Source organism: Oryzias latipes, chromosome 15 (genome assembly GCF_002234675.1).
Source record: "Oryzias latipes chromosome 15, ASM223467v1".
Taxonomy (NCBI): Eukaryota; Metazoa; Chordata; class Actinopteri; order Beloniformes; family Adrianichthyidae; genus Oryzias; species Oryzias latipes.
Window position 1 is genome coordinate 29,153,215 of NC_019873.2, and position 13,949 is coordinate 29,167,163.

The following is a 13,949-nucleotide window of genomic DNA, read 5'->3' on the forward strand; positions in this document are numbered from 1 at the left end:
ATGTTTCATACATTTCTGTCAAAAAGCTCTTGGAAGTTGGACCAACAGAAGCTTTTGTCTCTTGTTTAGACGATCTAATATGATGGTCGATCCAAAGCTTATTTTCACAAAGTAAAGTTTAAGGTTTTCAGTAGTTACAGCAGGTGATTATTAATACTGTATTATCCTGTTTATGACCGTTTCCCCCCCTTTTTAGTTGTTGTTTTAAAAGAATTATTGTCTTTCTGTTGCCTTTTAACACCCGTATGACTCATTTTACATCAGTTTATGTAAACAGTTTCAGACAAAAATAGAGCAAGTCAAAATGTAGATAGCTTTAAATATCAAGTATCCTATTACTCTTTTTTTTTTGCTATAACCTAATTAATGTTTTGCTGATGCACAAGGCTCCAAACCTAAACCCTGATGGTCAAACTGTAAATTCCTGCTATATTCTGTTTGTCCGTCTTGCTTAGTCCAGATGAGGGTCACACGGGTTTCTGGAGCCTAACCAGCTACTGAAAGGTTAAGGTGAGGTTTACCTGTACGGTTCTGTGGAAGCCCAGAAAAAACTCACACGTATGTGAAGGCGTGTTTTTCACTCAAAGTCATGCATATGGAAAAATGTAGCATTATGGAGTTTAGTATTTTTTAACACAATGTGAAAAATTCTCATTTTAGTTTTGTCTATTTAGTGACTTGTTTTAAAAGTACATTTGGCTTCCATTACTTCCATTACTTCCATTACATTACTTCCCAAAGCACATTTTAAAAGTACATGTTTAAAATCTCTTTTTGTTGACCATAAAAGTACAAATATAATATTTATGGTTCAAGTAAAGTAATTTTTATAAATTTTGAAAATGATAATCTTCAATTTAGTCGTATTTATAATCTTGTTTTTAGGAGGAAACGCTTTCTAGATGCATTATTATTATAACAAAGACAGAAAATTTCATTTTTACTTGTTGAAGGAGTTCGTACTCATACTTTATTAGAACCCTTTTTTTTGGTTAGTCAGAAGCCATACCCACCTGTGTTTAGACTGGTTTTGCACACGGCGTGCCGGCGCCTCCTGTCCAGGCCATATGAGACCCATCGGGGGGTGGGGGGCTGCTTAAGAAGCTCTGGGTTGGTCTGAAGTGTTTCCAGAGGCGTTAGGATTGTTGTCACAGTGGCGAGGACACGTTCATTAAGCTGTCGTTTTGGGGGGCGGCGCACGGCGTCGGCCTTCGGGGCTCAACCCTTCCTGTCTTGGTCAATTACTTCTTTTTCGTATTTACCTTCATGTCATTATACCGTTCTGGAGGTGGAGTCGCCACAACACCTTTTCCTCGCGCTCTGAAATGATACGGCAGAGCCTCCGAAAAAGGCTGCAGTGTTTCTGCTGCCAGAAACCCCAGAATAACGGAGACGGCAGCTTCCTCTGCTGTGGGCTCAGAGCGTCGACCCGACGCCTTCAGCCTCCACGGCTCCACCGCAGAGTAGTGGCTGTTCTTCCCAGACATTTCTATTACCTGAACACACACAGGTAAAGGCAGCTGGAAGGCCAATGATCTGACCTGAGGAGGAAAACAGTTTGAAAAAGCAGACCCTCTCAAGAAAACTGTCAGCCCTCTGGGGGGGGGGGTCAGTGTGCGGGATCACCGGAGCGCGGGCTCCGTGTCGTGATAACCAGCAGCGTCTGCGTTTCTTAACTGTGTCCAGATGATTGTTGGTGAGGAGGAGGATTCTGTTACCAGCTCACCGAAGATTCCACACATGGAAACTGAACCAGCTCTCCATCTTAGCCGGACTTTAACCCTTCTCTGTTTAGTCTTAAGCTTCTGCTAGAAAAGAGTTTGGGTCTGAAAACCCAGCGTGAGCCGCTTTGGGTGTTAAATGCTCGAATATCGAGTTAATTGAACGGACTGGAATGCAGCCGAGCATTCCTGAGAGGAGCTGCAGGAAGACGCTTGGCCGCAATCCATCCCGGCATGGAGAAATTGAATTTGCTCCTGTGGTTCTTTTATTAAAAAAGTTCTCCCCTGTTTCTGCGGCCGCTTCGCCAGCCTTGCTGCTCCTCCTCCTCCTCCTCGCTCCTCCTCTTCCTCGCTGCAGCTTTCATTCCACATTTGGGAGCCATTAGCAATGCTGAATGTGAGGCTACTGTACACCCCCACACCTAATGCATGAGGCCTGACGGGGAAAGGGGTAATAATAAACCATCCTACAGGTGTGTGTATATATATGTTTGAGGGAGGAGATCAAAGGAAGAAAGTCGATATTTGGGTCATAAATTCCACATTTTCACTCCAAATCGTTTTTCTCTTCTGCAGGCAGAGTTTTCTCCGGATGGTCCTGAGGTGGGATACGGCTCCTTCCACCAGCAATACTGGCTTGATGGGAAAATTGTGGCTGTGGGAGTGATTGACATCTTGCCCACCTGTGTGTCATCCGTCTACCTGTATTACCACCCGGACTTTGCTGCTCTGTCTCTGGGCTCCTACTCTGCTCTCAGGTGAGTTATCACTAGCGTGGATCTTGGTCCTGACACCCGGAGAGGAAAGAGATCCGGACGCTCTCAGCTGCACCGTCTGCACAGCTGCACCGTCTGCTCAGCTGCACCGTCTGCACAGCTGCACTGTCTGCGACAAGCTTCATCTGATATTCATTTATGTACACCTGTGTCACCAATTCCTAACCTTCAAAATAAAAGTCAGACGTAAATACAGTGTGAGAACACACTAATCACAATAGTAAAAAAAGCATACTGTAGTTTCCATCCATCCATCCATCCATCCATCCATCCATCCATCCATCCATCCATCCATCCATCCATCCATCCATCCATCCATCCATCCATCCATCCATCCATCCATCCATCCATCCATCCATCCTTTAAGCCACTCTGTTCTGTTTCGGGTTTGGAGGATGCTGGAGTTATTCCATCGACCAACCAATATCTATTGATATTGGTTTTCTTTTCCATTATGTCAAAGTTTTTCTCATTTTCATTGTGACCACCCTGCAGAATCACCTCAAAACCTAAACTTCTCAATACGTTAAAGTAAAGATCCTGACGTTAAAACTTAGTTTAGTCTGTAATCTAAAAAATCTCTCCTTTTTTTGAAAGAAGCGTGTTTTTTTTAAGATGTCTCAAGCGGTAAATAATGACATGTTCCTTACATGACGTAGCCGTTGTCCACACATGGATTCCTCCATTGTGGTGACTGTCCAGCGCTGTGATCTTTGGTTTCAGAAACATTTTCTTCTGGTCGTTCATCTTTTTAGCATCACAAGCTTTAATATACGGCAGAACTTTGCCTCTCCTGTTGGACAACTCTTGTCTGATTCATTGGCCTTCAGACAAATGTCTGCAATTTTCACTTAAAAAGCAAAGAAACTCCTAATTCTGTTGAAGATGTTAGTTTTTGTTGACATGTCTGGCATAAAACAAACAAATGTGGTATTTTTCAGTCTGTTTGAACATTTCAGACCTTCCAGTGTGTTCCAGCTTTCCTATAATGTTCAGTAAAAAAAACCCTCTTCAGTCTTTAGCTGACGGTGGCGTTTTCCTCTTGAAAACACGCGCATACCTACAGGCACACATGTCTGCCGCCTCCTGTCGAATGTAATTCAATAATGTGAAAAGGCTTTTTAAAATGTTATTGCACAGATGTGGGGATCTGGGGGGGTCAGTTCGTATAGGTGCTGCTATGTGTTGGCCTGTGTGCAGATGTTATCATGCTCTAAATCAAGGCTGCAGATGCCTTTTACTGCTGCTCATATAGAGGGAACTCCCTGGTCATCCTCAGGACAGCCCCCCCCCCAGCACTTAAGAGTAACAGAGAGCTCCATGTGTGAAGAAGGCTTTGAAGGGGGGGGGGGGGGTACGTCTGTCACGTTTGTTGGCAGACGCCCTGGTTTTGATTGAACGTTCCTCCAAACTTCTGCATAATTGCCGTTTGCTCTCTTTCTGCTTTTGGATGAAAGTTGGCGCGTGCAGTTCCGTGGTGGAGCAGTAGAGGGCGATTCTCGGAGGACTTTTCTTGCAGAGGTTTTCTCCGCCACAGGCCATGAGGACCGTCGTAGGAGGAGAAGCTCCTAATGAGCTGCTGGAGGCTCCGAGTGTAGAAAACACAGCTGGTGTCCAACCTTTTTTTCCTGCAGGATGTCCTGATTAATGTACGCTGGCCCCATTTTAGCTAAAATACTGCAAATGTGTTGACGAGGCAGAAATGTACAAACTTAGATTTTCTTTGACATCATCAGCTGTTTCAGAGCAGAGTTGATCATTTATTTCCTTTTAGAATATTTATTAGGTTTTCCGGTGTGGAAACAGTTTTAGGAAAACGTAAATTGTGTTTGAGTTTGTTCATCTGACAAACATGGAAGGATTGATTCCGGATCATAATTCAGTGGTTTAGGACAAACACCTGCGACAGGTAACGTTGTTAAGTGAAGTAATGTGGTGGGAGATGCGGCAGAACCTCGCGGTGCGCTCCTTCGTGGGCGCGTCGCGTCTGCAGGGGGGGTGTGCACATCAGCATGGGGGAGCCGTGCAGGAGCAGAGGCCTTGATAATTGGCTTGTGCTGGAGTGTCAGATGGCTGAAGAGGGGATAATGGCAGGCTCAAGCTGCTGCCATGGGGGTGTAAGGGCCTCCAATGAAAGGGGGGGAACATGGCTTTTTGTGAATGCCCCCCCCCACCCCCCCATCCTGCGATTCAGGTCTGCCGGGCGCTTTTGTGACGAGGGGATGGGAACCCAGGAACCTGGCAGAAAGCGGGTGACCCTCCAGCACCTCGGTCTCTTCTGCGCTCCTTTCTCTTTCTTGACCTCCCCTCTTTTATATTCTCCTCCAGCGCGCTCCTCCTCCCCGCGTGCTCCCCTCTCGTTTTGTCCCGACTCTTATTTTTCACTTCATCCATTTTATTTTTAAGGCCTCCTCCTCTGTTTCTGGAGTGTGGTAAGAAAGGAGCCCCCCCCCCCCCCCTCCCTCTAGCGCCGAAAGCACGAACGGTGGAAGGAAGAGCGAAACAAAGAGGAGCTGGAATCTGGTCACAGAGGAGCAAAGGAAATGGCCCAAGGAAAAGGGGAAAATGGCCTTTCAGTGAAAGGATGCAATTAAGGAAGAAACTATTGAGGAAAAATAAAGCAGGGAAGACATTTACTGTATTTGAAGAAGGTGTAGAAGTCCGCAGCTGTAAATCTTTTTGGTTGGTGCCGGGTCTCAGTGCCAGTGAAGGAAGGGGGGGTGTTTTTGTGGAAGGACTTGAGGCCAACAGAAGGAGCCCCTCTGAATGGAGGTTTTTACTTCCTCACTTTCATTTCTTCCACAGTCAGAGCAGCAGCGGTGACGCCTTTGTTTACAGGCTTCTGACAAAATAACGTTTGAGAAAAGTGTCTCCCTGAAAAAAGAAAAGACTCCTTTTATTTGAATGTGTTTTTGCATTTATGTTGCTTTACAGAAATCACAAAAGTTAACTTATTGCAGCATTTCTAAGTCATTTTTTGATGCACATAAACCAAGTTTTGGACCATTTGATTTGCAGCAGCAGAAAACATCTTTTCACACTCTGAGGCACACATTTTAGACTTTACTATTTCAGATTGTTTAAATATTTTTATATTTAAATTTTTTTATGATTTGCATTTAAACCCCTTCAAAACATCATCCTTTTATTGTGGTTACAGTGACCAAAAAGGAAATTCTGATTCTGGTTTCCCTTTAATCTTAACTTCTTTTAAACCTTATTTCAGTCATTTTCATGGTAAAGTTCAGTAAATCATATTATGAGTCTCTCCCTTATATTTAGGTAGTTCCTAATTCTGTTCATGTTTTTGATCAGAAAAGAAGCTTTTATTATTAGAACTTCTTGAGTTTTTGCTGTGCTTTAAAAGAAACAAAGTCATATTTAGTTTAAAAAAAGTTTTTTTCCTTTAGATGTGATTTGTCCTGATCATGTAATGAATGAAAGGCTGCAGACTCTGATGACATTTCTTTTTTTCACTTTTTCTAATAACAAATGCCATTATTTAGATATAATTGAATGCTGTATGTGTGAAGCTTTTCTCCTAAAGTTTAAAGTACTTTTTTTTACTTTCACAGGGAGATCGCGTTCACCAGGCAGCTGCAGAAACAGTCCCCAAAGCTGTCCTTCTACTACCTGGGCTTCTACATCCACTCTTGTCCAAAGATGCGCTATAAGGTACCAGTTATCGCACACGTGCACAAACATGCACACAACCTTTGCTGGTAACTTTTACTCATTACCGTTTCTCAAAAAATACAAATAAGCAAAGAAATGAGCATATCTTTTCCCTTTCTTATCCTCCTGAGCTTTAAACTTTTTTTACTCAGTCCCTAAAAAGTAAAAAGAAACACTAAAAATGAGCTTTTATCCTAAGGGACTGACTTTATAATCGTCTTTATTAATACTTTACAAAAAACTGGTGTATTTGCCTTTTATGCTCTAAACTGACATGTGCCTTCTGAAGTCAACATACTAACTAATAACCTTAAAAAAATCAAGGGGCAGCTGCCACCAGAGTGGCACAGTTGATGCCACATCAGCTGTTTTTGGGCTGCAGAAACGTCATGATAAAGTAGAGTACAGTGTCCTTTTGTTGATCCCGGGGGATATGATCCAGAAGTAGCCCGCCATTGGTGAAATCCATGAAGTAGGAATACAGATGTATAAGGCAGTAGAACTCCTCACTTTGTAGACTTTTCTCAGACAGACATGAACATTATCACACATTTTTAAAACACTGTTTAAAAAAGAAAAATTGGACTAAAAAAAACAAAAGCCACGAAGCGGCGAGATGGTGAAAAGTGAACCGCGACAAAGCGAGGGAACGCTGCATGCGTTTTAACGTCCTCATCTGACTGGAAGTGGAGGAAACTCGGACTGCATGGAGGGTGAGATTGAATCTGTAAAAACTTTATTGACCCTCAGTAATGGTTCAGTTGTTGTGATTTTGCAGACGTCACTCTGCCTTTGTCATTTCTGACTACCTTGCTTTTAGCATCTCTATCATCTAGATCTAGATTTTCCATGGAAAAATAACACTTCATGAATCTGAATTCCAGCTGTGAAATATTGAAAATGCTGGAATTTCTCCTATAGTTTATCATCTATTAATGCTGAGACTGTTTGTGATCTTTTTCTTTGACTAAATTAAGATATTTTGGGAGTTTCCCTCCATCCTAGCGGAAGGGTTTACTGCAAACATTGATCCGTTTACAGTTCACCACTAGAATTGGTAATCTAAGTCTCAATACGGTCCATCTTTGAACCCTGTCGTTCCAGGACTGCAGCGGTTAGATTTCCTGATGTGGTCCTGAGAGGAGGAGGAGGCAAAAACACATCTAAAATGGAACTGCTGTGGTCCGTTTCCACTAATGCTAGAACTTCACACAGAACCTGCTGCACAAAAGCAGAATTCATGCGGACTGAAATGAGAGCGCTGACCTAAAATGTCTGGGCACGTAGAAAAATGCATCACAAAGGTCTGGAGGTTTAGATGATTGTTCCGTCCTGGTGAAATACCTTTGATGTGTCCAGCTTTGGGGTTTAAATGTTCTCTTCTTGTTCTCTATGTTTTGAATCATCTTCTGGATGTGAACACCACCTTACTGTGGGATGTGTGGACGTGTTCTGCTCCATCCCCCCATCTCCAGCTTTTGTCGTTGCATCTTGTTCCCACTTTTTCCTATTGTGGCGGCTCTCAGGGTTAGAAGGTTGCAGAGTTCCCACCTCCAGGCTACCGCAGAAGTGCTCCCTGGCTGAAACCTGCTCTCAGCACACGCAGTGTCTGGCTTCTCATTAGCATCTTAGCCAAACAGAAGCATTAATGCACAGGCATACGGCGCTACCGTCGCAGCTGCCAACACTGCTTTGCTCTTGTGTTTTCTGGAATTTTTCTGAATGCCTTTTTCTTCTCTGCACTCAAACCCTGCTTAGACGCCATTTCTTAAACAGCCCTCCCACTCCCCACGTTGCCCACCCACTGTCCTTCAACCCCCCAGCCTCTTAGATATCCCTCACAAGAGCTCGCACGCTCTGTTGTGTTTTGATTTGATTTAAAACACAGGAACTGGCGCAGCTTTGCATTTTTCCTGGCTGGATAACAGTGGCTTAAAGACCCTACTTTATAATAAAAGTTTTTATTTTAGTTCAATTTTGTTTTGTTTTGCCAGTTTTCACAAACATCTGGTTTTCTTGGGTCTTTTGCACCAAAAGGTCCTTTCTGAATATTCAGTTCAAGTATTTTCTATTTATTGGTTTATAGAAATATGTGAGGTTCCTCACAAAGTAACATGTTCAGAGGAATCCAGGAAAAACTCCAAAACACTGTTCATATTTCACACAATATTTCATAGAATTCCCAAAAGTGCAAATGAGTTTGACTCTTGTTGTTGTTTTGAAGACTACAGCGGTCTGTTGATCATTTTAGAGCTCCTAAAGTGGCTGAACATCTCACATCGCCAAGCACCCTGGAAAAAAGCTGCATGTGGGATCAACTAAAAGCTCCACATGGTTCTGAAGCCTTTAAGGATCCTTGGAAGACTTGAAGTCCTGCCAGACTCTGAGGGCTGCCTGGCCAGTGTCAGACCCTGTCCTTTGTTGGGGAAGCTGGCTCTGAACGTCCCACAGAGTCCTGCTGGTTTGGCTGGGAGCTCCGGGGTTTGACGTGACATCCTGCCCCTGGCTTCTGTCCCTGCTCTGTTGGCCCTGCCTGGTCCTCTGATGTTAGGCTGTGAAGAGCAGAAGGTGGAGCTGTTGGAGGCTAAACAAGAGCAGAGGTCTTTGCCCTTCTGCTGCCCTCCTTTATTCACAATCCTGCTGGTGGGATGAAGCTGGTAGTCCTCTGAATGCTGTGGCTTTGAGACTTTTTCTAAGAGAGTCTTGTTTGATGCTGAGAGCCAGTATATCTTACATTATATTACTATACGTGTCACCACAAACTAGATTCTATAGGGACGGCACTCTGGAGCATTCAGCAGGTGTGTGGCAGGAGCAAACACTCTTCTGGAGGTTTCCAATACCTGCAGATGAGTTGAATTGCTTAATCATCTGTTAAACTAAAACACACACTGTATCCATCTTTGTTCCTGCTGTTCAAGAAAAACAAGATTACCCAATACAGCTGGGTAGGTACGGTGAAGGACTGACACGCAGGAAACCAGGGTTCAATTCCTTGGGGGGGAATGAACAAGCAAGCAATTGAATTGGTGAGCAGTTAACACCACCCAGTGAGACCCTTAACGCTACTGCCTACCGGTGATGGTCAGAGGGACCGTAGGCGCGAACCGGCAGCCATGATTTACCATCACCAAGTATGAATGAAGAGTGAATGAATAATGGACACATTGTAAGCACTTTGAGCGTCTGGAAAAGCGCAGATAAATCTAATCCATTATTATTATTACCTGCAGTTTCAAGATTTATCGACTTGGAAATTCCCAGAATTTCTCAAGATTTGGTTTAATTGTTTTCCTGACCTGAGCTGAGAGGAGATCCAAGTTCTCGCTTTTCTGTTTCTCCCTGAGTCTATCTGAGCAATTTTCTCCAAAAGCTGCTTTTAAATACTTAAGGAAAGTCTGTTTACAACAAACTGAGCTTTCAGCCACTTGTTTTAGATTGTAGTCTTTATCTGCTGTGAGATGTTCAAGTGAGACACGTATGCACATCCCATTTACAGTTTTTCCCTCTTTGACAGGACTCAAATGGTTGCATGAAGTGGCTCTTAGGGTTGTTATTATTGTTGGGGGAAAGAATGTCTTGTTCTGGGTGCAGGAAACCATTACTTTTTCCACAGAGCCAAAGAAAGAAGACGGTGTTGGCAAGTTGGGTGAAGGGAGGAGGTGGTTAGAGAGGGAAAAAAGTGGCAGAAAAAGCAAACGAGAAAAGAGTCGTTAAAAGGGTTGTTAGTTTCTGGTGGTACTTCTTCACAGACTTCACAGAAACTCTTCTTTCTGCTGCAATTCTGATCAGTTTAGTTCTTCTTCACCAATAACACTGGTTTTCCACATGACTAAAGCTTCTGAATCCATCTGTCAAAGAATAGAGGGGGACAGCTGGATATATTCAGTCTGTTGCTGCTCTTCTTAGATGAAAAGTGGCTGCAGGTTTGTCTCCATAAAGATGATTACGTCCATTAAAATTGAAAGTCTTCCATAAAGTTTCATCCCACCACAGAGTGCAAACCCATTTCCCAATCTTTGGGTTTTCTTTAAAGCCCCACTCTGATGAAAAGGGTGTATTTGGGTTTTGTAACATATTCTTGTGGTATTTTTCTGTTGATGGAGGGCACATTTATAGTAAATAAGGCTAAAATGTGCATTTCTGAGTATTTCTTTATTCAAATTGTTGGGAATAAGGAGCAGATGAAAAAATGCAGTTTGAAAAATATTGTATTTGTGATGTAAAAGAATATGCTGGCCACAAGCTCCCAGCTCCGCCCCATTCTGATGATGCACCTGCAGACAAAAAGATCCACGAACGTTTTTGTTATCCTCGTCTGAGCTGGAATCCCCATCTGAACTGTACGGCTGGAATGCTCTGATGTTGCTCGCCATTTATGTTGTAATGTCATCTTGAGGTTTTGACAGGCTGTAAGCTAGCAGAAAACCGGTAAACGGTGTGTCACAGTCTTCGGGCCCCGCCTCCTGTCCTGTCCTCTCCATGAGTGGCACTCAGCTGTCTGCAGTTTGGCTGATTTGTTTGTACACTATTGAAGTGTGTCGGTTTCTGCCTTCTGTGTCGGAGTGTTGTCTTTGTTTGGTCTGTATCTTGTTGGTTCCTAGTCCTGTTATGTTGTGGAGTTTTTTACCACCTAGTGTGGTGTTTTATGTTATTAAAAGATCTCTGGATCTTCCCTCAACTTTGGGGTCTGGTCCTGCATTTGGGTCATCCTGATCTACCGTAACACGGTGAGCTGCCAGCCGCCAACTCAGAGGGGAATTTCCAATGAACTCCTGGCGGTCTGCAGAAACTATGTTGTTTTGATTTGGGCTAAAAACAGCAGAGTTAAAAAGTCTACTGGGAACGATTTTACAATAGAACAGAAGATGATGCTTTAAAAGGAATAATACAAAATTATGAAGTTACTGTTATCTGGCCTCCACATTTTTTTATCATTTCAACAGTGAATCATTGAGTCATCAGTAAACAAGCGTATCTGTTGATGTAATTAGCCAGCTCTCAGTCTTCCAGATGCAGGTTCTGACATGCCCGAGCTGCAGCTATCACCACTGCAGCCCTTTTATTTTCTGTAAGGGGCACAGAGTTTGTTATGCGTACGTGTGCGACTACACATGGAACGCGCCACTTTGCGTGGAGCGCACCCCTTCTGCATCAGATTGAGTGACAGAATGAATTTGAGGCATCTAGGAGTGGGTGTTTCTCCAAGATACCCTCATCTTTGTACATTTTGCTGCAGTATATTTTTTGGATTTAAGGAAGCCTTGTGTTTGGTCATTAGGGTTGTGCCGTCATGGAGGAGAGTTGTTCTAATTACAGACATTACATACGTCAAATGTTGCATCCCATAAATTCTTTTATACAAAATATTTAACCAAATAACTTTATATCTGCATATATATATATATATATATATATATATATATATACACATAACCTGTTACACAAAGTGTGTTTCATATGAATGTTTACTGAAATTACGTAAGTGTTTTTTACAATGACCAATAAACACTCTTTTTTGATCTGATAAGGATCAGATTAGCGCAACAATGTGAAAATATTTGTATAAAAGACAAAAGCCAGTAGGGGTGAGATCATATATATTCTCTTCTTCCCACTCCTTTTCAAGCCACAAATCAAACTTCTTGACTTTAATGGATAATCTTTATATTTATTGAATCTAATGTGACATGTAAGCTTGTTGCGTTAAGCAAACAGGTCTATTTATGATTATGAGTAATTACACTGTCAAGAAGATGGGATCATCTTCTCACATCTTTACTATTTTCTTCTTTATTTTATATTTAATATGATCTGAAATGGGTTTGATGTATCTTTGATTTATAGTTTTTTTATGGTAGTATTCCATTAGTAATTGAAATAAACCAATTAATGAAAAACCCAATCAATATTTTCCAAAAGTCTACCCCCCCCCATTCTTCTGATAAAATTCCAATAAATGTGTAACTCAGTCGTTGGGATGTCTCCACTTTTTTTAAATCTATAACAAATGATATCCATATATGTGATAATATATTTACCTTTGGCACACAACATATTGATTCTTAAAATAAAGTATAAATTATTTTCACAGCTAATATTCCTACCCAGTGGTAAGATGACTCTGTCTCTGAGGCTCCGCCTTTCGCTCCTTTTGGGCACCGCCCATTTCATGACATCATCCTAGAGTTGGCCTCGGCGTGTGTGTTAGCCTTGGGGGCGGGGCTAGTAGTGCAGACTCTTCCTGGAAGGGGCTGTTCCTCACTTTGTGACGTCACAATGTGCGAGCCCACTCGTTGGAATGGGAGGGGCTGGATTGAGAGGGCAGGTTTTTAGAGGAAAACTCAGAAATGTGTGAACGGATAAAATTCCACTTTGGGGTTGTTTTGTGAGAAATGAACATTAAATACACCTAAAAGCTAAAAATAATTATTTAGACATTTTCCAGTAAAGCTAGAGTTTAATGTTTTCTATTAAAGAGCCACTCGTGTTTTTGTTTTTTTGTGTGTTTTTGTGGCATTTTTCTGAGGATGGACGGCATTTGTATAGACAATTGAGCATTTCTGAGTATTTCTTTATTCAAACTGTTAATCAGAAGCAGACAAAAAAAGTAATCGCATTTGTGACATAGAAAATACGCTCCAAGCTCCGCCCCTTTCTGATCATCCACCTGCAGACCAATTGATCCATGAACCTCTTTGTTTTCCTGGTCTGAGCTGGAATCTGGATCTAAACTAGCTGGATAGCTACGATATTGCTGCCATCTTTGCTGCACCTACCCTCAGCACTGGGTGTGAGGGGCTGTAGGCTAGCGGAGAGGGTGTGAACAAAGGCATGATGGGAAAGGACTGCAGGTTTACTGAGAGGTGAACTTCTGACTCCTGCCACACAGGTTTTTAGATTCTAGCTAAAAGCTTTATAATTATAATTTAAAGACCACTGGGGGAGCGTTCATAGACATGACTGGAGTGGGACTATAGGATAGTTCTGGTGCATCGTGAACTTTTTTTTGGTGTCATTATTGTTTATAATATAATATGAAATCGTAAATGTGTTTTTCAGTTTTTTTAAATCATCTTTCCCTAAATTTCTTGTTTCGTAACCACTTTTACCATTCGAGGCATTTGTTAGACTTCAGCTGCATGAGCTTCAGGTAAAAACCTGGAAAACTTGTTTTTTTAAGACTTGGAGAAGCTTCTGGGTTGTAACGAGTTTCCAATGAGCTCCAGTGTGAACGTGGAATTCACACTTGGTAGACGCTGCAGGCCCGGGCACAGAGCAAGCTTATTTTTCCTCTTTTTGTTTCTGTTCTTCTTTCAACAAGCGTTCCATAAAGCAGCCGCCATGGTGGTTAAGATGACAGATTGATTATGTCTAAAGAAGCTTTCAACTGATTCCATGTACAGATAAAACATCGTTTCCTTTATTTGGTTTAACATGGTAGGAGCATATTTGTACTTTTTCATAGCTTGGATCCAGGTTTTCAGAATGTTCTTGGCTGGCTTTGCTGCAGGACGTCCCATTATAAAGGGGTAAAAAGACTCCTTTGGTGTACGACTGTCATTTTGAAGCCTCCATTTCTGCCAGGAGCACCTTGTGCTACGACCAAACGCCCACAGCAATAATCTGACTCAGACCCATTTCCAGTCCACCTCTCATCAAAATTTATTAGGAAAAGCTGTTTTTCTGCCCCCCAGCTCCTTCTCCTCCCCCCATCTTACTTTCTGACAGAAACACTTGTTTGATTGAACTCGACAGCAGACCACCAACAGTGCTG

General features: G+C 42.4%; 1 protein-coding gene across 3 annotated transcripts in view; it reads left to right on the forward strand.

The window, feature by feature from the left end:
- Window positions 1-13,949, forward strand: part of ate1 (arginyltransferase 1) — a 46,593-nt gene that overhangs the window by 19,255 nt on the left and 13,389 nt on the right. For all 3 annotated transcript variants that reach the window (XM_004077495.4, XM_004077494.4, XM_011484750.3), the window contains 2 exons: window positions 2,298-2,479; window positions 6,073-6,172. In XM_004077495.4, coding sequence (XP_004077543.1) covers window positions 2,298-2,479; window positions 6,073-6,172 — 282 coding nt within the window. The remainder of the gene's footprint in view (window positions 1-2,297; window positions 2,480-6,072; window positions 6,173-13,949) is intronic.